The 26381-nt window shown below is 40.7% G+C and overlaps 1 protein-coding gene across 2 annotated transcripts in view; it reads left to right on the forward strand.

The window, feature by feature from the left end:
- Nucleotides 1–26381, forward strand: part of SH2D4B (SH2 domain containing 4B) — a 156727-nt gene that overhangs the window by 86056 nt on the left and 44290 nt on the right. For both annotated transcript variants that reach the window (XM_075842799.1, XM_075842800.1), the window contains one exon: nt 264–391. In XM_075842799.1, the coding sequence (XP_075698914.1) occupies nt 264–391 (128 nt within the window). The remainder of the gene's footprint in view (nt 1–263; nt 392–26381) is intronic.

Below are 26381 nucleotides of genomic sequence, written 5' to 3' on the forward strand. Positions count from 1 at the left end.
TTTTGTGTCTTGTTCATCCTTTCCTTGCTTGTGCTTACTTTATTAAGTGTGTACATCTTACGGCACTGATTCGCTCGGTAAGAACTTGACTGGTCTGGTAATAATTCTATTTCACGGTTGTTGAGTACTGTATCTTGATATTGTCATCCGCTGATGCTTCATTAATACTTTATTTAGTGTATTAAAAAAAAGCATAAAAACAGAACCAAAATTAACAAATAAAAAAGTTAAGCACAGATTTTATTACATTCTTCTTTTACTAGGGAAGTATGGGAACGACCAGCTCGTCCCCTATCAAAGGAAATTATCATTCGCTGGTTTAAGGAAGAACAGATTCCACGCCGTGCTGGTTTGGAAAAAGATATTGGACAAATCGCAACCTGGTTTCATGGTAATAATCTTGTCTTTGAATTTTTTTTAATTATTGGCACTGTTAAATCCAAAAATGCTAATTTAGTTCGCATTAGTTAAAGGTTAAAGGACAACTATATTTATCTTAATTAAAAAAGATAGTGAAGATTTGGTAATATAAATATTTAATCTAAACATTGAAAACTATTGTTTTGCCTTGAAATGTGATTATTTTTCTGCAGTTCTTCATAAATACCTCGGATAATCTGTCACAAATCTGACCACGGGTTCCTTACAGATGAAGTGTAAGAAGTATATTTTTGCAGTTTTAGTTTAGTTCTCATTAAACCATATATATTTTTTTGCAAGTACAAGAAAATATATGCATTTCAAGATTTACCAAGTTTTACTAGGGAAGAATAAAAACTGAATCGAAAATAGCCCAATTAACATTAATGGAAAGAGGCATAAAACATTGCAGATACAATCTTTTGTGCTGAGATCTTATAATGTCATGATAATTTTCATTTTACTTGTATAGAAACAGGGGCTTTATGGTAACTAACATCTACGTATGCAAAAAGCAATGCAATCCTAAAAGTTTATAAATATAATTTCATGTTTCCCTATAGAGAGTAGCTAGGTACAATAATTAAAAATGGAGTAGGTTAATTTATCCAGCTGCTCCACAACTGTCCAGTAGTGAAAATATATGTAAGTAGTGTAATATATGTAAATATATGTAAGGCTTTTTAGCTCAACTCCATTAGAGTAGAACTGTGATCTGTGACTACAGCTTCGCTACAGTGCTTTATGAAGGCTGCAGTAGTCTGAAACACACCCCCTGTCTCATCATTGGTTCAGGCTGCTGCTCTCTACCTCCAAACTGAAGCTCCTCCTCCTCAGATTGGATGCTGTGTATAAACACAAGTCTATCACAGGCTCACTAGGAAGTCCGTGCTGGAGAGCTGATTTATATTACAGCAATAGCAGAATGATTATAAGGTACTTATTACTAAATCACCAGTGAGAAAAAGATGAATATCAGGTAATTGTCACATATATATCTGCCTCAATCCTCTCACGACTAGAGGTGTTTTGAGCCCTGATGTCCCGTAGTATATTTATTTGTAGGAGCTTTTCGGAGCTACTCGGTTGAATTGAAGGTATTTTCACTAAAGCCGCGTTCCAATTCTGCCATGTCTGAACTTGGTCTTTATGCTGCATTTATCTGCTAATTACCATGGTGGGTTTAACCAATAACTGTACATATAATAAATATTTAATGGTGTGAATATTGTTCAGCTATACATACTGTATGCTCATACATGACACTAGGACGCGTTGAATAAGATGAAGTAGAGCTGACTTCAGCACAGGAGAACTGACTTTGGTATAGCACATTGTTTTTGTGAATCCCAATACGACTGAGTTATCTTGTTAGAAAGCCATCATGGTGCACAAGTAACAGTACACTGAAAAATTCTGCTTTCTCTCATCGGTATGTAATGTCTTTGGCAACAAGTTTACAGAAAGGGAATTATGATTGTTGCTGATTGAAGGGCCTGACGTTGTGCATGCTGTGAAGTTGATACTTGCAGATAGAGGCCCAGTTCATTAGTATAACTTTTTTTTATCTTTCCTTAGCTCCTTCTTAACATCCGCTGCACATTTACGACGCTGGAAGCAAGTCGTTATTGACCGGCACCGTAAATGTATGGCAGCGTGACAGCCGACTTCTACCGTGCCAATGGCTGAGAATAGGGATTTAGATATTGACCATTTGACACCTTAGATGCCACATTCAATAGCGAAATGAAAGGTGCTCGCTTTGTCCTCCAATCTATCACATTGTGACGTGATCCCAGGCCTGACCGTTAAATTTGGCAACTGGTGGGCCCAACAAAGGCCCCCGGACTGTTATTTGTAGATTCCTTTTAGGCCGTGCTTTAGTATGGCCTAATAGGTGTCTGCCAGTTTTTCACTGACAGGCAATAATGGGAATTTCCTATGTGCTTGATGACAAAATTAGCTGTGTCCTAAAAGCGTTAAAATGGAAATCTCAACAAATGTATACCATAGAGTTTACAATTTTGGTCATTTAATTTGAGTCGGTATAATGTAATGATGAATTTCTAAAAAATATTTTCTCATTTTAAATGGTTGCTATGAGTGGTATCACAAGGTTATGTCAATGGTCTATCTATGAATTGGAGCAGAATTTTTTTTCCTTAACAAATATATTTTTAATGGACCTCCCATCTATAATAATGTATGACCAGAGCTGTGTGTGTCATCCTAACCACCCTACAAGTTAATACTTTGTCTCCTGCTACTATTACATGTCACTATACACGGTGTCAAGGGCAGGTCAGTTTCCTAGTACACGATGTAGCAGACATGGTGAGGCGTGAGAAGCCAGTCCACATAATAACATCCCCAAGTTGACACTAAATTCCCTTGTGAATTGATAGGATTATCACAGGGGCCTTTGACTTTCATGATTAAGTTCTGGCTCTGATCAAAAGCTACATTTTAGTTTTTTATCAATGTTCTCACCACTTCAGCCTCAAATGTTTTATATGCTGGAAATACAGCTCCATGATAGGAAATATGTACTTCTGTGAAACACCATGGAGGATGATTTTCACAGATCCTCTCCTCTGGATAGGAGAGTGACAGATAATTTAGCAGCTGAAATTGAACCTAAGTCAGACTTTTAGGGGTGTAGTAAGTGTATGGATTAAAAGATTATTGACTTTGAAAAAAAATTCTTTAGATAATTCTGATTTATTTTCCATGCTCCAATAACAATATTATCAGAAACCAGATCAGACCAATCTCATGCTAGGCCGGTCTTTTTTTTTTTTTTACTGTTTGCAAAAGCAACCAGCAGATCTGTGAATGCTGCTTGTGTGATAGCCAAATCATATCTGAATAGGGGATTGTATATTAATTTACACATTCATTTTCTGTGCAGGTGGCTCAATACCAAGGTACTCAACCTATGGCACATGTACCCCAGGGAATACATATCAAGCCCCTAGGGGGTACTTACTCTGTCCTCATACTGTACTTTTAATAAATGTAGCACAGTCTATGAACATGTTTTAGTGTTGTAAAATAACGCAAAGGGGAAAGCGACTGTTATTCCTTTTAGACTCATCATAGAGTGCTGTAGCAAAAGTTTTCTGCTACCAATCTCATGGCCAACTGCACCAAAAAGAGCTGAAAAATTAAGAGTAAGGACTCATGCACATGGCCTAGATTGCTGTATTATGGCTCTGTATAACGGGAGGGTGGTACAGAGCCTAAATATACTGCATGACGCTTTAAAGGGGTATTCTACCCCACAGCATTTTTTACCTACCCACTGGATAGGTGATAAACGCTAGATGAATGTGGGATACCCGGTCGGCTGTTTCTGTCAGCCCCATAGTCTTTGAATGGAGTGGTATTGCACATGCCCGGCCTCTGCTCCTTTCAAACTTCTCCTGGCCGTCGTCTTGTGGTTGAGAGAAATGCGGGATGAGTCCCCCATTCTGGAGATCGTCGGTGGTCCCAGCAGTTGGACAGCGACCAATCTAGCATTTATCACCTTTCCAGTGAATAGTTGAAAAATTCTGTAGGCTGGAATACCTATTTAAGCTGTGTGAGTGCCCCAAAGAACAATAGAAATGTAACGTCTTCCTACAGATTTTCTTTAATGCATGAACGTTGAATATACTAAACTTTGAAAATACATTTCTCTGGGTCAGAAAATGGTCAATGTATATCAGTGAACATATCTCATTATTGTTTATGTGCAATTCAATGTTGAATAAAATGATATGTTTTCATTGGAATTATGCCGCTACAAAATGTAAACATATTCTCAGTGGTGTTTGCATTCTAGACCATAAGTATTTAATGGCTATTTTAACAGGAAACAACCATTGTGCTCTTTATGGGTATTTCAATCATTCAGGTTATCTTCTTCCATTATGGTGGCAGCAGCAGGAAAACAATCTGAGATTGTCAATTGTTCTTAGAATTATGGGCAATAATGACATCCACTACAAATGAAATGTACTTATTTTGTACCTCTGTACTGTTTCTATACAATAAGTGTACAATGGAAGCTAAATTCCTATTTTATCTATTGTAGAATCGCTATAATGTGAGCAGTGAAGTTAATTCATAAAATGAGAATAGCACTTACAGAGGAGCTAGTGGACATGTTAAAGTTCAGAGAATCAGCAAATACTCTATAAATTCTATAAATTATTATGTGTTATATAATTTATATAAAAATTATTATTAATATTATTATTATCCTTTATTTAGAAAGCACCAACATATTACAATTCCTTAAGCAATTAAAATTGTGAAAGGGTTAAAAATCTAAAGAGAACTTTTTCGAGTTGCAATCTAAAGGAAGGTTTGCCACACTATAAGGTATGAGAAAGAGCTGAGGTTGGTAGTGTTTAGCATTTGCTAACCATAGTATAAGCTAAATTGGTTATACAAGGAGCACTTGAACAGGCTGAGCTGCAATACCAAACACAGCACATGGACAAGAGTGGCGCAGTTACTTAGTCAGCGATAGTGGAATTATTTTTTTTATAAAAGGCAGCCTTTTTTTTTCCATTCTCATGCAACCCCATTAAGTCTATTGTGCACATGTATAACTTGAAAATCCTGGGGCCCAATGCAACATCTGTAAGAGCATGACCAGACGTGGCGGAATTGCTCTGGAATTCCGCTGCGGACAGTCCGCTGCGGAAATCCGCAGCATACACGTTTCTCCATTGCTTTCCACAGCTTTTTAGTGAGGTTCGTTTACACAATGCGGAAAACTCAGCTGCGGACCATAGGCTGCGGTGCAGAATTTGGGGTCCGCAGCATACACTGGTTGTTGCGGACGTGTAGCGGACTTGTTGCAGACTCATTGCGGAATGTCTCCATTGACTTCAATGGAGAGTCAAAATTCCGCAATGAAGTCTGCAGATGTTATGTGTGTTGCGTAGCGTATTTGTTTTACGAACATGACATTTCTTCATACTGGCTGGACCTATGTATTTCTAGGTCTACAGCCAGAGGCCCCATGCACACTAAAGTAAAAACGCTCGTAATCACGGGCCATTATTACAGCACGGGCAGGCCCATAGAAGTCAATGGGGCTCCCGTAATTACAGGTGACTACGTGTGTGCACCCGTGATTACGGGAGCGTTGCTAGGCGAGGTCAGGAGATAGTCACTGTCCAGGGTGCTGAAAGAGTTAAACGATCGTCAGTAACTGTTTCAGCACCCTGGACAGTGACTTCTGATCACAATATACATCAACCTGTAAAAAAAATAGAAGTTCCTACTTACAAAGAACTCCCTGCTTCTTCCTCCAGTCCAGCCTCCCAGGATGACGTTTCCGTCTAAGTGACGGCTGCAGCCAATCACAGGCTGCAGTGGTCACATGGACTGCCGCGTCATCCAGGGAGGCTAGGCTGGATGTTGAAAGAGGGACGCGTCACCAAGACAATGGCCGGGTAAGTATGAATTTCTTTTACTTTTACTAGTGAAAGGGCTGTCCCTTCTCTCTATCCCTCACTGATAGAGAGAAGGGAAGTACTTTCACCTCAATACGCAACGGCTAGTCTGCATCAATTTAATGCCCATTTTAGGCAGACCCACAAGAAAATCTGCAACGCAGATTATGTGCGTCATTGATGCGGACAGTGGCGGAAGAAATACGCCACGTCTGGTCATGCCCAAACAGGGCTCTCATCCATAATTTATAGTACTTCTGTATTTTTAATTTTATATGAAAGAGTGCCTGGGTTTAACTGCAGCCTCGGCACCCGATATAGTTATCTTCTAATGGGCAATATCACCAAAAAAAGGCCCACAGGTAAATCATTAACTATGCAATTGCTTCATATTCCAGGGTGGGAAGGGCCACTGTGTTTGGCCAATCCCAACCTAATAATACCATCCTGTAGCCGCCCCAGAGCCCTGTCATCACTACAGATTGTCGGGTACTGGATCGTCCCCGTCTCTTCCCGGCACCCCTAGTGGCGGTGGTGGGTACCGGGGTAGTAACGGGGGTTAGTGTTAGCCTCTGCACTGGCTAAAACTGAGTCCCGCCTTAGTAATGGACGTTGTCAATTAGCCAGCAGCTATTAATGAGGCAGTAGTAATAAAGTTTAAAAAGGCATAGACAAAACAGGTTTATTGAAATAAAAAACCCCCACACAACCCTCATTAAACATTTTATTGATAATAATCCGATGTAGTCAAATGACCGAACCTTTAAAAAAACACAAAAACAAAATCCTTAGTAAGGGCCTGTTCATATCAACGCTGCCTTTCTGTCGGAGGTTTCCGTCGGGTAACCCCTCAACGGAAAGGCAAACTGAAACCTCAGCTTCCATTTCCCTCACTATTGATCTCCATGGTGACGGAAACATTTCTAAAAGTTTCCATTTGTCACCGTTGTAACAGGGTTCCGTTGTTTTGACGGAATCAATAGCGCAGTCGACTGCACTATTGGTTGCATCAAGAACAACGGAACCCTGTCACAACGATGACAAACGGAAACCTTTAGCAACTTTCCGCTACCATGGAGATCAATGGTGAGGGAAACGGAAGCTGAGGTTTTAGTTTGCCGTTGAGGGGTTACCCAACAGAAACCTCTGACGGAACCTCAATGGAAGGGCAACGCTGATGTCAACACAGCCTAAGGTCTCTTGCACACACCCATTGTGCCACTCGGGCCGTTTTTGACGGCATGCGAGTGGTACCCGATACTTTTCACGGACCTGTTTACTTTAACGGGTGACTCGGGTCCGTGACAAATGGTCCGAGTCCCCGATCCGAGGAAAGATAGAACATGTCCTATCTGCGACCCCTATAGTTATGCCACTGCTTTTGGGTCTATCTGTACTGTGAAGTTCCGGCCTATCAGTTTTGCAGCATTTGACTGATTCTGAGCAAAAAGTATATCTCTATACACTTCAGAATTAATTCTGCTACTTCTATCTGCAGACACATCATCAATAAACACTAGTGACCCAGTTCCATTTGCAGGTATACATGCCCATGCCATAACACTGCCTCCACTATGTTTCACAGATGATGTGGTATGCTTCGGATCTTGAGCCCTTCCTTTTATTCTCCATACTGTTCTCATCCCATCATTCTGGTATAAGTCAAACTTGGTTTCATCTCTCCAAAGAATCTTGTTCCAGAACTGGACAGCTATTTTAGATTTTTTCTAGCAATGGAATTTCCATTCTTAAGTATTATCAGTGGTTTGCACCTTAAGATATTCCCTCTGTTGTCACATACATGAAAGCCAAGAACCAAATAATGCCTCCACAATATGACCACATATAACTACCACAAAAAATAAATAATATCACCTTGCAGTGCCTATACTAGTTATACACTTATGTACGTAAATACAGTATAATTACATTCAGTGACTCACAGGTGACATCTTCTCTGGTTGAGCAGTTTACTTTGCTTGTGTTCTGCAACCGACCTAGCCCACCATGACGACTTCTCCTGGCCACCACATATTTCTGCAGGGTTGGCTGCCCCTTTTAGTGCACAATACGGTTTTAATGCCTCCACGCAAAAATAGTGGCTCCTTATAACCCACCAAGGTTGCAGTGCCCCCTTATGTGTCCACAGTAATGGGGCTCCCTTTGTGCCCCCACATAGTAATGGTGCACCCCACACAGTAATAGTGCCTCCTTAGTTCCCCCACAGTAAATGTGCCCCCATACACAATAAAAGTGCCTTCCAGTATTAGTGCCCTCCACATAGTTCCTTTGTCCCCCACACAGTAATAGTGTCCCCCTAGTGACCCCACTCTGTACTGGTGCCCCTTATTGCTCTCACTTCGTATTGGTGCCAATTTTAAGCCCTACTTAGTAATGTTGCCCCATAGTGTCTTTACTCAGTAATGCTGCCTGCATAGTGCCCCACTTGGTAATGCTGCCCCACTAGTGTTCCACACTCAGTAAACCTGCCTCCCACTCAGGCAGTAATGGTGTTATCCTTAGTATTCAGGAATAGCCCAATAAAAATGTTTAACTAATACTGACCTAGCCCCGTTCCCACACCAAGCCGCTCAGTCACTATAGGCTTGCAGCCTATGAGACGCTGGGACGAGATCCTTTTGCAGGCCCATGAAATATGGCGGCAAGCCATGGATTCCTGCCCTTGCTTCTCATAGGCTACAGGCCTGAAGTGTCCTGTAGCCTATGAAAGTGAATGGCGGGGCTGGAAACTGACAGCTCCCTTCTCCGCCATAGTATACAGCTGTATCTGTGAGGTCGCAGATGCAGTTGAAAGTGCCAGTCGCCCAGGGATCCCGGTGCCCACGACACCCGTGCTAAGGCCTTATGCACATAGCCATACTACGGCTCCATACAGCTACAAAATTGTGCAGAGCCTTATTAGAGCACCCATAGGGCCCTACCATTCCTCCGTATGCTTCCGTTTTTACACTGAGTTTTTTTGTGATGGATTTCATATGAAACCAACAGAACAGAAATTGTGACATGCTACATCAGATGCCGTATTACTGATTAGACATGGGATAAAAAACTATTTTAGTTTTGTGATTTTCAGCTTTTTGTATGCAGAATAAATATTAAATCTCTGCAGAAAGAAAACGCTATGTTTAGTGAGCCAGGCTAGATATTTTATCTGGTCTTAAAAATAAACAGTCATTTTGCATTTTATCACTTTGATATGGCTGAGAGGATTTCAGAACTATGTCATGCACAAATACAAGAGAGAAAACTATGTCACAAGTAGGCAATTTTTATGTGACATACAAAAACATTTCATGAGACAGGTAAAATAATTACTTTGAAGTACCTCATTTAATAATCTGGAAATCACATAAACTCAGAAAGCGTCCGTCCGAAGGATAAAATAGTTATTACAAATGTTAATGTTCGAATTGCGTTTATTTGACTATACACTAACTCCTCTACAATGTGTATGGACTCCCAGTTCTTTGATCATAGATTTAAAGCTGGCCACATATATGGTAGCTCTCTGCTGAATAATCGCTCAACAAGCAGCTATCTTTCCCAACACCCCATTAACATGCTTATTTTTGCTCTACCGAATGTATTTGTTTTCTTCTATAGAGGGTCGGAGATAAACAATTACCTGGCACATCATATCCTGAAGGTTTTAGGTGGTGGAAAACTGGACAGTTTCCCGCAGGCCCTGATTTTTAGAAGCCCAGAGGAGGAGACACCCAGGAGCATCCTGAGAGTAGAGTGGAAAAACTTTCTGCTTTACACGTATATAGCATCTATAAATATCCTGACCAAATACCCAACTCCATTTGCTGAAATGCAGCCCCATTCTTGCAAGGAATCGCCACCATGTTTCACTGTTGCCTGCAGACACCCGTTATTGTACCACTCTTCAGTCCTTTGGCAAACAAGCTGGCTTCTGTTACAGCCAAATATTTCAAATTTTGACTCATTAGTCCAAAGCACCTGCTGCCATTTTTCTGCACCCCAGTTCCTATGTTTTTGCATAGCTTGAGTTGCTTAGTACATTTCCTAGTTTGGATTTTTCGTATGCAATTTTTTTCTTCTGCCAGCAGTCAGTTTGCTGTGAGTAAATGAGAACACTCTTTTTTACATTCAGAGGCACCAAACTGGTACATACCAAGTCCTGCACTTCGCTGAGAAGTAGATACAATTGTGTCCAGTATAGCCAATGCTCTGTGAGTTACACTTTATGGAGACAAGTATTGGGATACATCTCTTAGGGCCTGTTCACATCAGCGTTGCCTTTCCCCTTCTGTTGAGAGGTTCCGTCGGAGGTTTCCGTCAGGTTAACCCCTCAACGGAAAAGCAAATGGAAGCCTTAGCTTCCATTTCCCTCACCAATGATCACAATGGTGACGGAAACGTTGTTAATGGTTTTCGTTGGTCACCGTTGTGACAGGGTTCCGTTGTTTTGACAGAATCAATAGCGCAGTTGACTGTTTTTACATCCCATTCAAAATCATTGATCAGTGTTTCATTTAGTCTCATTGCCACAGATGTATAAAATCAATCACCTAGCCATGCAGTCTACCTGTACAAACGTTTGTGAATCAATGGGTCAATCTAAAGAGATCACTGGATTCCAGCGTGGTCCTGTAATAGGATGCCACGTTGCAACAAGTCAGTTTGTGAAATTTATTTTATCCTAGATATTCCACGATCAACTGTTTGTAGTATTATTGGAAAGTGGAGGCATTTAGGAAGCACAGCATACTATCTACACCGGACTGGAGTAATGCAGTCGCCTCGGACACCGGACTTGGCTAGGACACCGGACTCAAATGGTGAAGTAGTTTCGGACACTCGGTTTGACACAGGCACTTTGACACAGATGGTGAAGTCATCTCAGACACTCGTCTTAGGCACTAGAACCAGACACAGATACGGGATACAGGATACAGCTACGGAACCATTTGCAAGACAAATGTAGGGAAGACACAACATCACTCAAGCAGAGAAGGAGTGTTCAGAGTTCCTTTTAAAGTTCTGGAAGTGCTGGTATAGGCTAGGGAATGTTTTCCCTAAGAGTAGTGCAGTGTGTGTCGGCAAAGAGAGGCAGGAGACATGGCAAATCTTTAGAGGTCTCCGTTCATGGCTGCTGGTAAGTGAAAGAGGCCGGCACTCAGCTACCGCGGCCATAACAGGAATTTTGAAAAAGCTCTCATAGAGCGGGTGAAACGTAGTGGTGTTTGGTGAATAAATCTCGAATTTTTTGGAGTGCTGCTTCCTTGCCCATTTTGCTTATGACTCTGACTCCTTTGAAACCTGCACCAACCGTGAGGTCTTTCATGCTACTGTGCTGCTCCATTTACTTTGTGTATATATATATATATATATATATATATATATATACATATATACACACACACACACACACGTGTGTGTGTATGTATATATATATATATATATATATATATATATAGTACAGTGCAAAAATTTTAGGCAGTTATGGAAACGTTCTGCAAAGTAAAAATGTTTTCAAAAATAGAAGTGTTAATAGTTTTTTTAATCAATTAATAAAATACAAAGTAAATGAACAGAAGAGAACTCCAAATCAAATCAATATTTGGTGTGGCCACCCTTTGCCTTCAAAACAGAATCGGTCCTAGGTACCCTTGCACAAAGTCATGGATTCATGGATTTTGTTGGATTATACTCAGGTCTATGATTATACCAAACAGGTGATAATGATCATCTTTTTCATATGTAGGCTGTAAACTGCCTGAAGAAGGGGCCTCTGTGCTCTGAAAGCTTGCATATATAACTTTTATGGTTAGCCAATAAAGGTATCATACCTATTATACTTTTGTCTTTTTTGACACAAAAGTATTTAACATTTCATATTGTCTCTGGCTAACACGGTACTACACTATTTTTTACTGTACTTCATATGTAGGCTGAAACACAGTCATTCACCATAATAGAAACAGATTTGTAGGTGGCTTAAAACTGGGTGAGGATTAGCCAAACTCTGCTACAAAGATGAGGTTGTGGAAGACAGTTTCATGTCACAGGTCCACCATTGCAAGGCTGAACACAGCAACAAGACACAAGGTAGTTATACTGCATCAGCAAGTTCTCTACCATGCAAAAATTTCAAAGCAACTGGGATTGAAGATGTGCTGTTCAAGCTCTTTTATAGAAGCACAAAGAAACGGACAACGTTGAGGACCGTAGACGCAGTGGTCGGCCAAGGAAACTTAGTGCAGCAGAGCAAAGACACATCATGCTTACTACCCTTTGAATTCAAAAGATATCCAGCAGTACCATTAGCTCAGAACTGACAGAAACAGTGGGACCCAGGTACACCCATCTATTGTTTAGGGAAATCTGGCCAGAAGTGATCTTCATAGAAGAATTGCGGCCGAAAAGCCATACATTCGATATGAAAATAATTCTAAGCAACTCAACTATGCACAAAAACATAGCAACTGGGGTGCAGAAAAATGGCAGCAGGTGCTTTGGACTGATGAGTGAAAATGTGAAATATTTGGCTGTAACAGAAGCCAGCTTGTTTGCCAAAGGACTGAAGAGTGGTACAATAACGAGTGTCTGCAGGCAACAGTGAAGCATGGTGGCGGTTCCTTGCAAGAATGGGGCTGCATTTCAGCAAATGGAGTTGGGTATTTGGTCAGGATATTTATAGATAGATAGATAGATAGATAGCTTTGTGCTGATTCTGTCTCCCTCCCTTATTTGACCGCGTGTGTGTGTGTATGTGTGTGTGTGTGTGTGTGTGTGTGTATGTGTTTGTGTGTGTGTGTTTAGCAACTGTGAACATGTATGAGAGCACGTTCTACTGTATATACACATATTGAGATTTCCTGTGTACACTGTATCACGTGATTTTGAATATAATGTTTTATTACCATCTGGTTAGATTGTCAGTATGCAACAATAAATGAAAGGGTTTTGAATAAGAAAAGGTTTGCTCCAGGATGTAACTTCAGGCACAGTAGCTGTTAGTAATTGCTACAGTTCATCAACTTTTATTAGTGATGAGACGGCTTTCCCATTACCAGCCGTCGCACAAGTGACTGCGAAGAGAAGTTTATTAGCAAACAAATTAAATGGTTTAGAAACCCATCCCAATGCAGAGGAGAATGGAATATCGAAGAGTGGTAACGCGAACTTGTCTATAGAGAAGAGAACAAAAACACCCGGCGCCCATGGCACCAAGACTTAGTAACAGGAGATCACATTGGCCTGAATAATTAATGCAAATGGAATAATTACAAATGTGGAAACAGCCTCCTTTTTAATTCTTCATAGTACGTCATATGCTTTTGTCTAGCTGACAATAGCCGTCATGTAGGATGTTCATTTTAGCAGCATTCAAAGACTGAATTCTTTTGTCAGTTATAACTTTGGAGAATTACTTAGATGTGCTGGAAACCTGGCAGTGCTGCAGTAACACTACCCGAGCCTCTGACATCTTAATTAATGTCATTCAACATCATTAACTATGAACTGCTCTTTTGTACTTTAGGTTAACTGAATGTGTTTAGGATGGATTTTTAGGTACACAAATTGTTTAATTTACTTATATTGCAACCAATGTAATGTCCGTAGCTCTAGGAGCTCATAGAATTGCTTCCATGGCTCATAATATGTAAAACACAATTACACGTATTTTTCCCTGATTAGTCCTTTACCCATTGAAGGCAAACAAGAAGCAAATAACACAATAACACGTATTTTTCCCTGATTAGTCCTTTACCCATTGAAGGCAAACAAGAAGCAAATATCACAGCAATGTCAGGCATATTCTATTCTGCTGTTCTGTGTCTCAGGAGTTTTAAAATCCCATGCAATTCATCTGGCCTCTGCAATAAAATACAAAGGTGGTCAAAACCCAACAAAGTCAGTATATATGTGCCCAGCATTAGAGTCCTAGGATGGGAAAATGCATCAATCATGTAAATCTTGCTTGAAGCTAGAGTGGAGAATCTATTGGGAAATAAAATGAGCCCATGGTTTCCCAACTACAGGCTGCAGACTTATTTCTGGCACTATAATGCACTGACACTCCACAGTCTAGCTATTGTTATTGGTAGTTTTTATTTTGTCAACAGTCTTCAGTCAAAAACTGAAAATCATATTTTTGGTGAGAATTATGAAGTTAACGTACCTGACCAACTCCATTCCATAGACCAGTCCACTGTTCTCTCCCAGGCCGCAGATAATGCCTGAATTTAACATAACAACATAGTAGAGCTGTATAGGAAATACATCCTAGCCTTCCAGTTGGTATGAATACCAGTGTCGTACTGGGGTTCCCAGGGCCTACTAGGAGAATTGACTCTGGTGGCCCACCCTAAAACATAATAAATATATTGCCAGTTCATTTTTAGGGCTCATGCCCGCACACATTATGCCAAATATATTAAGAACTTCACTTAAGATGCCATAAGTGTTTCCTTAACCCTTTCATGACCAACGATCATTGATGCCCCTGTGTCCAGATCAAATTTTCCATTTCTGCTATGTACTATGTAACGATTATATCTTTGCAACCGCTTTGAATATCACAACTATTTCTACTTTGTTTTGTTTTTTACAAGACTTATGAAGCTTTCATTTTTTTGAGTAGTTTAATTCCATGTTTTTGATTTTTATTATGAGCATACAAATTACTAAAAATAAAAAATAAAAACTTTTTTGTATTTTTTTTATATTTATCTATTTATAGTATATGTATATACATATATTTATCTATTTCCAGCATTTTTTCTTTTAATGCTGATGATTATGGCTAACAGTTAATGCAAACCCGAAATTTAGTCTCTCAGAAAATTTGAATATTGGGTAAAAGTTGAAGATTGTAGACTCATGGTGTCACACTCTAATCAGCACAAAATACCTCAAAGGTTTCCTAAGCCTTTAAATGGTCCAACAGTCTGATTTAGCAGGCTACACAATCATGGGGAGGACTGCTGACTTGACAGTTGTCCAGAAAATATCAAGGTCCCAGATCTGGAGGAAGAGTGGAGAGGCACTCATTCCAAGTTGCTTGCGGTCCACTGTGAAGTTTTCACAGTCAGTGATGGTTTTGGGAGCCATGTCATCTGCTGGTGTCGGTCCACTGTGTTATATCAAGTCCAGAGTCAGTGCAGCCGTCTACCAGGAAATTTTAGAGCATTTCATGCTTCCCTCTGTTGACAAGCTTTATGGAGAAGCTGATTTAATTTTCCAGCAGGACTTGGCACCTGCCCACACTGCCAAAAGTACCAAGACCTGGTTTAATAACTACAGTATCACTGTGCTTGATTGGCCAGAAAACTCGCCTGACCTAAACCCCATAGAGAATACATGTGGTATTGTCAAGAGGAAGATGAGAGACACCAGACCCAACAATGCAGAATGGCTGAAGGCGCTATCAACGCAACCTGGGCTTCCATAACTCCTCAGCAGTATCACAGGCTGATCGCCTCCATGCCATGCCGCATTGATGCAGTAATTGATGCAAAAGGAGCCCCGACAAAGTATTGAATGCATATACCGTACATACTTTTAAGTAGGCCAACATTTCGGTATTAAAAATAATTTTTTAAATTGGGCTTATTTAATATTCTAATTTTCTGAGACTAAATTTGGGGTTTTCATTAACTGTTACCATAATCATCAACATAAACATAAACATTAATAGAAAAGAATGCTGGAAATAGATCACTCTGTGTGTAACGAATCTATATAATATATGAGTTTCACTTTCTGAATTAAATTACTGAAATAACTTTTTGATGATATTCTAATTCTTTGAGAAGGACTAGTATATATGCTGTTGCAGCTCTGTAACAATACGTCTTCTTCTCTCCCCATCAGCCTGGATCACAGTGAGGGAAAAGTGAAGAGGGCTAGAAGACTATATTCGCACAACATGAAAAAAAATGGCAGTTAAAAACTAATCAACTGTCAGTTTTTCATGGCTGTTTTGCTTCAGTCATCCGTCTGACCGTTTTAGCACCATCCCCCATGCAGATAGTGCCACCCCCTGCAGATAGCACCACACCCTGTAGATAGAACCACCCCCCTTACATAGCGCCAGAACCCACGCTGTAGATAGCGCCACCTAAGCTCCCTTTAGGAGTGAAATCCCCGATCCTAGAGGGAGTCCCTGACGTCCCCGGCTAAAGTTTTGCCGACGTTCCGGCCGGGGATTCCGCTCCTAGAGGGAGCCCCTGATGTCACTGTCCATATGTGGAGATGTTAGGGGCTCCCTCTAGGAGTGGTATCACCGGCCAAAGTGATCTGACCGGGGATTTAGATCCGAGAGGAAGCTTAGGTGGCGCTATCTACGGGGGGATGATGCTATATCCTGGGGGGATGGTACGATCTAAAGGGGGGTGCTGCTATCTACATGGTGGTGGTGAAATCTACAGGAGGGGTTGTGCTATCTACAGGAGGGGTGGTGCTATCTACAGGAGGGGTGGAGCTATATGTCAGGGGGGTGACACTATCAACAGGGGGATGGAGAGAAGTGGGGGGCTCCTTCTAACTGGAGATTCCGCTCCTAGAGGGAGCTTATGTGGCGCTATGTACAGGGGGGTTGTGTGTGTCGCTATCTATGGGGGGTTGTATCTTTCGGGTATCTTAGAGCCTCTGCAGACATGAAAGTGCAGCGCTGCTTACACTGAAGCAGTACTGCACTCATTAAATCCCATTCTAGGCTGCCAACATTTATATACGTGACAACTGCACAGCGCATTGGCAGTTGGAACGTATATAGCCGTATGGCTGTCGTGAAGGTGTTAAAGAGGTTTTTCTGAACTTTAATGTTGATGGCCCATCCATTGGGTAGGCCATCAATGTTTGATTGGTGGGGGGGTCCACAATGTCCCCTTTATTGTTGCTCATCCGCAGGGCCGGCCTTAGGATGGATGGTGCCCTGTGTGGGACTCTCTTTTGCTTCCCTTCACAAACCAAAAATGAACCACATATATAGGCATGCCCATACTGGTACATATAAACTGTTCATACATTAAGGCACATAGCAGGACGTAAACGTTGCAGCTTGTGCTGGCTTAATAAACCACCATTATTTTCACTAACAAGGAGTGCTGTGGGACTTTCTTCAATATTGATCTATATCCCCTGGATCGGGATTACCTGCTTGCACCTGAGACCATCTTGGAATTGCACTGTGAGTGCTGCTGCTTTTCCATTGTGTATATTTATGTAAATCAATATTTTTAAATAGCTGCCAATATACATAAAATTTACACGTTAAAATTTACATTAACGTTAACATTGGAAACATGACATTGTGATAAGATACTTCAGTAGTAAAAAGTCTAAATCTTTGTACTACTACTATACTATACAGTCTTTTAGTCTTTGTATGTTTATATTACAGGAATGACCTTTATTCTAGTCGCTTTTAAATCTGTAATATGTATTACTATTTTTATATTTGTTTATGGGTTGCAAATTAACTTCCGGGTTGGCATCATTTCCCAGCTCTGAATGGGCACAAAGTTGTTTTATATATTCCACTAATGCGTCCAATGAGTCATGTTCTATCTTACCTGCCAGTATGAAACAAAATATCTCGCAACTGATAGCCAACTGGCAAAAGGAAATAGGCAAGGCAAGTGAGTCAGAACAGGAAGACTGGCAGACCAAATTTTTACTGAATACGTGTTTTGCTATATCAAAATAAGCTCTCAACATATTGTGTTTTTGTGAAGAAAAGTTGTATATGATCAACTTTATATCTCTTAATTTGTATTCATTTAATACGCAAATCAATTAAAATCTATAATATTCTCCCTTATTAAGTTTAGTATGTAGGAAAAAATGGCTACAGTTTTGCATTCTATTAGTAGTAATAATAAAAATAATAATAGTAGTAATAATGATAATAGTTTATTGTTATTTCTCAGCTGTAGTAGGGAAATCATAAAACACATGTACATACTTGATGTTACAGAATCTATCGATAATCAATCAATCAATCAATCAATCAATTAATCAATCAATCTATCAATCCATTCCTCCATGTGTGCATGTGTGCATAATTTAACCCGTTAGTGACCGGCCCATCGTGTTTCTAAAAAGTGATCAAAAAGTCGCATCTACTCCAAAATGGTACCAATAAAAACTACAAGTCGTCCCGCAAAAAAAAAGCCCTCATACAACCGCATCGGCGAAAAAATAAAAACGTTACGGCTCTTCAAATATAGAGACACAAAAACAAATAATTTTGAAAAAAAAGCGTTTTTACTGTGTAAAAGTAGTAAAACATACAAAAACGATACAAATTTTGTATCGTTGCAATCGTAACAACCCGCTGAATAAAGTTATTGTGTTATTTATATCACACGGTAAACGGCGTAGATTTAGGACGCAAAAAAGAGTGGCGAAATTTCAGATTTTTTTCTATTACCCCCCAAAAAAAAGTTAATAAAAGTTAATCAATAAATAATATGTACCTAAAAATGGTGCTATTAAAAAAATACAACTTGCCCCGCAAAAAACAAGACCTTATACAGCTATGTCGACGCAAAAATAAAAGAGTTATAGCTCTTGGAATGCGACGATTGAAAAACGTAAAAAATAGCTTGGTCATTAACGTCCAAAATAGGCTGGTCATTAAGGGGTTAAAGGCTATGTAAACCTTTTGAAAGGCAATTTTTTTTAAAAAAAAAGGTCAGTGTGTTTTTTGTAACTGTAAATACTTTTTTATTAAAAATAATTTTCACTTTTTAAGATACAGCTGCTCTGTATTCTCTATAAAGAGCAGCTGTATCGTTCGCTATTCACTGAATCCGTCAGAACCCGCGGACCTGACGGGTTTAGTGACAGCGGGTCCTGCGTGTCTCTGACACGCAGGATCCACCTGTTACGATCACATCTAAGTTCATAACTTTGCTCTGATAGTTTACAGGTCCGCGGCACAGACGGATTTAGTGAATAGCAAACGATGCAGCTGCTTTGTTTAGAGAATACAGAGCAGCTGTATCTTAAAAGTGAAAATTATTTTTCATAAAAAGTATTTACAAAGTTACACAAAACACACTGACTAATCTTATTATTTTTAAAAAAATTGCCTTTCAAAGGTTTACATAGACTTTGATATCTACATATTTGTCAGGGAGAATGACAATAGTGTAGCAGTGCAATAAAAGAATTTGCATGTACCATTCCAGTGATCTATGCTTTTTACTTGCCTGCAGCGTCTATAATGCCCTGCCTCTTCTTGTCTACTATACTAGACTGTGCAGTTTTTCCAACAGCAACAGAGTGGTGCAGCAGTCAGTCCTTCCCTTACGTCCAACAGCAGCATAATAATGGGGTATTTCTGACTTGTGGGTTTGTAGGACAGATGGAATTTTTTGTGAAATAATCAAATCAGTGAATAAGCCTCCCCCTATGCCAGTGGTTCCCAACCGGGGTGCCACAAGAACCGTCCCGGTGTGCCGCGGCACTCCGCTCATCCACTGCAAAAAAAATAAACATATGCCAAAAAAAATATTATTTTTTTGCTACAAGTAGAGATAAACGAAGCGGGACAACCAAACCCGGTTTCGGTCCGAACATCAGGAAAAGTTTGGTTCGCAGTGAATCCGAACTTCACCGGGTCCGGCCGAACCCGTTTTGACCGAACTAGGTCAAAAATATTATACAAATCGGCAGCCACTTCTCTCTATCAATCACTGATAGAGAAAAGAGGCTGCTGATTAAAAATAAAATAAAAGCATTTCATACGTACCCGGTCGTTGTCTTGGTGACGAGTCCCTCTTCTTCCTCCAGTCCGACCTTCTTTTCTGACACGGCAGCCTGTGATTGGCTGCAGAGGCCTCTGCAGCCTGTGATTGGCTGCATTGGTCACATGGGCTGTAACATCATCCAGGAATGTCGGGCCGGATGTCGAGAGGGACGCGTCACCAAGGCAACGGCCAGGAGACCGGACTGGAGGAAGCAGAAAGTTCTCGGTAAGTATGAACGTCTTTTTTTTTTTTTACAGGTTACTCTATATTCTGATCGGAATTCACTGTCCAGGGTGCTGAAACAGTTACTGCCGATCAGTTAACTCTTTCAGCACCCTGGACAGTGACTATTTACTGACGTTGTTCCTCTTCTGAAATACTCTGTGCTGCTGTGAACTCTGCTCTTACCATTACGTAGCTCAGTCTGTTACCTCTCCTCCACTCCTGTCCTCAATAACACCATCACATGATTGGCAAGTCACCACCCCGCACAAGATCCGCACGCTCATCTCCTGAAATACTCTGTGCTGCTGTGAACTCTGCTCTTACCATTACGTGGTGACTTGCCAATCATGTGAAGGTGTTAGTGAGGACAGGAGTGGAGGAGAGGTAACAGACTGAGAGCTACGTAATGGTAAGAGCAGAGTTCACAGCAGCACTGAATCTGCACGCTCATCTCCTGAAATATTCTGTGCTGCCTTAAACTCTGTGGACAGGTCAGGATCCTGTTTCTTTTAAATGCTGCACTGTAGCGCAGCCTTATATAGTGGATCGAGCGGGTTCCCCAGCAGCATTTAAAAGAAACAGGATCCTGACCTGTCCACAGAGTTTAAGGCAGCACAGACTATTTCAGGAGAGGAGTGTGTGATTGGCTGCAGAGGCCGCTGCAGCCTGTGATTGGCTGCAGAGGCGGTCACGTGGGATGAAGCGTCATCCCTGGAGGCCGACCTTCTGACGTCATCCTGACGTGCATGACGCCACTACAGCCTGTGATAGGCTGCAGCGGCGACATGGATGAAACGTCATTGCTGGAGGCCGGACAGGAGGAATGTAAGTATCAACGTATTTTTTTAAATTTTTTATTACATTAAAATTGTATTTTCCACGCGCCGAGCATGGTACTGTCAAGGTTGCTGAAAGAGTTAGTGCAGCCCATTAACTCTTTCAGCACCCTGGACAGTACCATGCTCGGCGCACGGAAATTACAGGTTCGGTCAGAACTAGTTCGGTCCGAATCAAACTTTTTCGTGAAATTCGGCGAACTAGCCGAACCGAACTTTTCATAAGTTCGCTCATCTCTAGCCTCGACCATTGAGCGCTGCAGGCCCAAAACGCAGCGAAAACTGCTTTCTCTACCTACCATTGATGTCAATTAAAGGTCAGAGACGGAAACGCCTGAAGAAAGGGCATGACGCTTCAGAAATCAGTGGGAGGCGATTTTACCTTTTTTTGGCACAGTTTCCAATGTGGTTTCCATGTCATAAAACACGCCAAAAAGCTCTGTGTGATCAGGGCCTAAGGCACTGTTCACATGGAGTATTTTGCAGGCAGAAAAAAAATCGGACTCAAAATTCCTTCAGGAATTTTGAGACAGATTTTGACCTGCCTGCACTTTCTTGCCGGGGTTTTCGTAGCATTGTTCACGGCATTTTTCAGCCACGGCTATTGAGCGCCGCGGGCAAAAAATGCTGCAAATAAAACGCTTTCTCTGCCTCCCATTGATTTCAACGGGTGGTCAGAGACTGAACCGCAGGAAGAAAGAGCATGTCAATTTTTTTTCTTCCCACGAGCGTCCAAAACCGCGAGCGGGAAAAAAAACACCTCCGCCGAATGTAAATCAATTCAAATTACCCCAACACAGTTCTGTGACTATTAGGTCTTGTCCACACTTAATTAAATTGCTTCGTATTTTCCTTCTGGAAATGTGAACGGAAAATACGCAGCAGAATTTAGTAGCAGCATAGTGGGTGAGATTTAAAAAATCCCAATTTTTCATACTGCAGCATGTTAATTCCTGCTGTGGAAAGTGGACTGAATTGCTGCGTTTTTTAGAGGCAATATCACCATCTCGTAGCATTGAGAAAAATACAGCAAAGTCTGCGCTATTTTCTGCAGTAAAAAAATGCAGGAAATGGTGGAGTTTTTCCCCAGCAGAATTTCTGCTAGTTTCTGCGGAATTGCTGAAGACTTTTTCTGCAGCAATTCTGTTACCTGTGGACAAGCCCTAATAGTCGCAGAACTGTGTTGTTGGGATCATTTGAATTCTGTTTAAAATAGCTAGCTTGATATAATCTGTAACATATTGACCACAATACAAATAATATACGTGCATTCAATGTTTCTCAACTAGAGATTGTAAAAACTTTCTGAGAGGTCTGAGAGTGAATGGAGAATTAAGAGCAGATGAATGGAGAATTAATGGAGAAGAGAATTTTCATTAGGTTTTAGGAGTTTCTCAAAAGAGAAATGACTAATGGATTGGGAAAGGGGTACAGACTGCCACTTCTCTGCAGCGTTGCTCACCACTCAAGTAGACAATGGGGGAGACTAGAGTTTTACTCCAGAGCACATTGGCTGGAATTTACAGGGTAGCATGCACCATCTCAACTGCCAATGTGCCATTTTATTGGGAATAAAAGTTCAAGTATTGAACAATTGCAGATTGTACCTTTTCTATGCATAAAAGTGGTGAAAAACTTTCATTAATCTAAACCTTTAAGGCTTTCTATCGAGGTAGTTTTATCAAGTCGATGAATGAACATAGGAAAATTTCACAGCTCCAAGAGTATTCTCTCATAAAGATAGTTGATGAGAAAGCAAGGCAATATATCCTCAGCCCTACTAAAAAGTACTATAATGGCTGGCTATAGATGTAATACTGAGGGAAATGCTTAATCACCTGCTCAATTTGCTAATTTATCTGAAACTAAAGAAGTATAGTTAGAACAGGATGGAGTAGGTAGATTTCTCACACGGATAGTTAAAGGGGTTTTCCCACAAAACACATGTGTTCCCTATCCACAGGATAGGGAATACATGTGTAATCTCTGGAGGTCCATTCATTTCTGTGGAACTTCCGGGACCGTTGTCCCTGGCAGCTCAATATAAATAAATGGAGTGCCTGCACACGAGCATGGATAAATGGAGTGCCTGTCGAGCATGCACACTAGTGATTCATTCTCATGGAGCACTTTGGGGGACTTTGAGTCCCCAGTTCTCCTCATCGGTAGGGGTCGCAGCTCATCGCTAGGGGTGCCAGCGGTCGGACTCCCAGCAATTACAGGATAAGGTATACATGTCTTTGTGGGGAAAACCCCTTTAGAAGTCAGTCTAAATGTCCAATCCTACCTATTAAAGGAGTTGCCCAGGATTAGAAAAACATGACTGCATTCTTCCAAATACAACACCACACCTGTTCACAGGTTGTATGTGGTATTGCGACTTAGCCTCATTCACTTCAACGGAGGTGAGCTGCAATACCAAACACAACCCATGGACAGGTGTGGCACGGTTTATTTTTTTAAGAAAGTCCCCCTGTGTTTCTGATCCTTTAAGGAAAATTCGGGAAATACTGTAACAGACATACAAGTAATTACAGATATATTTGGACAGTGTTATAAATCCTTATTCACATCAGAATATCACAAGGAAATATTCTGGTATGGAATTGAATAAATAGTGTGAAATTCCCCCCCTTTTATCTAGGGAGCAACTCCTTATGGCACTCCTGTACCAAATCTTAAGTGTCATAAACTACTTAAAGGAATAGTGTCACAATTTTTTTTTTTTTAACATCAGTTTGATTTTAGTCTTTTATTAAAAACTTTTAGATTTATTTGTGTCTTTGTGTTTTACTTTTTTTTATTTTTACACTTTTTCTTCCCTATGGGGGCTGCCATTTTTTACTCCATTTCTGTATGTGTCGATTAACGACACATACAGACATGGAATACGGCAGCTCCAGTCCCATAGTGAATGCGAACGGGGCCTTTTCCATCCACTATGGTGTACGCCGTCTGTGTGGGAACGGCGCATGCACCGCTCCCACACAGTCCAAGTTGAACTGTGCGCCGTCCGGTGCCATTTTCCTGTGGACCGGAAGTCGCGGCCGGACAGTAAGATTACTAAGGTAAGTGATTTCTATGTATGTTCGTGTTTCAGTGTGTGTTTACTACTGTATGTAAACCTACTACACTGTGTGTTAGCTCAAAAAATGGCGACACACAGTGTAGGAGGTTTGACCGTTCAATCCCCTCGTTTCTCCCGGCACTAGCCAGGATATAGGAGGGGGGATTCTGAGAGCTCACTAGAGCGAGTGAGTTTTTCCCAATTTTGCAGCATAAAGCAATGTGGTTGCTTTACCACATGCAATGCTGCAATTTTGGGAATTGCTCCATCTAGTGACCAGCACTGGGAAATATTATAAATTAGAATCTAATTTATAATATTTCCTGACTCGTGAAAAAAATAAAAAAAATTAGAACAATGTTTAATCACCCACACACTAATTGTTTAACTAAAAAAAAAAATACATTTTTTGCTAGCAACACATTCCCTTTAAGTAGTTTAAAACAATGTTGAGTGAGTACTTGCTAGTAACCTTTCAGGATTTGTGGAAAATGGCCATATTTGATGTACGAGGCCACCATTACATTATTTTTAAAGGAGTAAAGATAAACTTTTCCCCGATTCATGCAGACATAGATCTTTGATTAATGTTAAGATCTTGGCCAAGGTACTGGCAGGACTACTGAAAAAAGTTATTGTTGGCTTGGTTCATGAGAATAAGTCCATCTTTTAACCTACAAAAGACATTGAACTTTGAAGATAGGGCTTTGGTCTCAAGGCTTTTGACCGTGTCTATTGGGATTACTTGTTTGAGGTATTGAAACATTTAAGTTTGGCTTTCTTTCTTGGATTAGAATATTGTATAGGTATCCGATGGTTGGAGTCTCTGTGAATGGTTGCAGGTCATCAGTGTTCAAGCTAAAAAGGGGAACAGGACCAGGTTGCCGTCTATACTTCTACTATTTGCTCTAGCTATTGAGCCATTATTAACTTTAATTAGACAAGATTCATGAGTAGTTGGGTTCAAATGGACAGACTATAGTACTAAGAAAGGTTGTTGCTGTATGCTGACTACCTGCTGCTTTTCTTGGTAGACACGGCTGGCTCCGTGCAGTTATGATCAAAATTATAGAGAGATTTGGGATATTTCCTGGCTTCAGGGTTAATTCGAAAAAAAATCAAATATTTTACCTCTGTATAACCAGAAGAATAATAACACTTTTGGGCTTAATTTCATGTATTTTTTTGTGTACCTAGGCCTTAATATCTAATATAGTGTTGTAAAATTCGAGGCACGTAAAGGCTGTGTACACCTTTGAATTACATTTTTGTTTAAAATTTAATTCGAGTTTTTTGAGTTTTTAAGTACTTTTCAAATTTACTTTAATGAAAAAATTTTGTATACTTTTTACAATAGAGATTCTTTGTATCCTGTTTAAAAAAAGCCATTTTGTTCTCTCTCAGTCAATTCTGATGGTTTGGCTGAGAGCGGGACCTGTTTGTCTCTGACACACAGAATCCAGCTAATAACGATCACATCTAAGGGTATGTTCACACGGCATCGCCAATTTTGTCTGAAATTACGGAGTAGTTTTCAGTCGAGAACAGCTCCTGAATTTCAGACGTTTTGTCAAGTGCACGCGTTTTTCGAGGCGTCTTTTACAGACGTAATTGGAGCTGGTTTTCATTGGAGTCAATGAAAAACGGCTCCAATTACGTCCCAAGAAGTGACATGCACTTCTTTGAGGCGGGCGTCTTTTTAAAAAGCCTCTCTGCACAGAACACCGTAAGACCCATTGAATTCAATGGGCAAATGTTTGCAGACGGTTTGGAGCCGTTTTTTCGGCCGTAATTCGAGGCGTAAAATGCCTGAATTACATCCGTAAATAGGACGTGTGAACATACCCTTATTCATAACTTAGATGTGATCGAGATTAGGTGGATCATTGGGCGGGTATAAAAGGGAGAATATGGAATGCCTTTATAAAAATGATTTACTGAAGGGTGAATCATGGCCTCGAACAAGCGATTTTCATGCTAATTCTGATGTGGAAAATGCACCAGAATCAGCATGAAATTCTCCCGTGTGAACAGGGCCTTAGCTGTAAATTCTGAATGAGTGAACAATTAGGGCGGGTTCACACGTGGCGGAATTTCACTTAAATTCCGCTGCGGACACTCCGCAGCGTTAATCCGCAGCGGTGCCGTTTGTCCATTGACTTACACTTTAATTTAGCAGTGTTCGTTTAGACGAGGCGTAAAATTCCGCTGCGGAGCATAGGCTGCGGAGCGGAATTTGGTGTCCGCAGCATGCTCTGTCTGTTGCGGAGCAGTGGCGGACTCATGGCGGAATTTCTCCATTGACTTCAATGGAGAGTCAAAATTCCGCAATGAAGTCCGCAGATCTTATGTGTGCTGCGGAGCGTATTGTTTTTACTACCATGACATTTCTTCATTCTGGCTGGACCTATGTATTTCTAGGTCTACAGCCAGACTGAGGAAGTCAATGGGGCTCCCGTAATGACGGGAGCGTTGCTAGGAGACGTCTGTAAATAGTCACTGTCCAGGGTGCTGAAAGAGTTAAGCGATCGGCAGTAACTGTTTCTGCACCCGGGACAGTGACTACCGATCTCAATATACATGTATCTGTAAAAAACATATAAGTTCATACTTACCGAGAACTCCC

This window comes from Rhinoderma darwinii, chromosome 11 (assembly GCF_050947455.1).
Source record: "Rhinoderma darwinii isolate aRhiDar2 chromosome 11, aRhiDar2.hap1, whole genome shotgun sequence".
Lineage (NCBI taxonomy): Eukaryota > Metazoa > Chordata > Amphibia > Anura > Rhinodermatidae > Rhinoderma > Rhinoderma darwinii.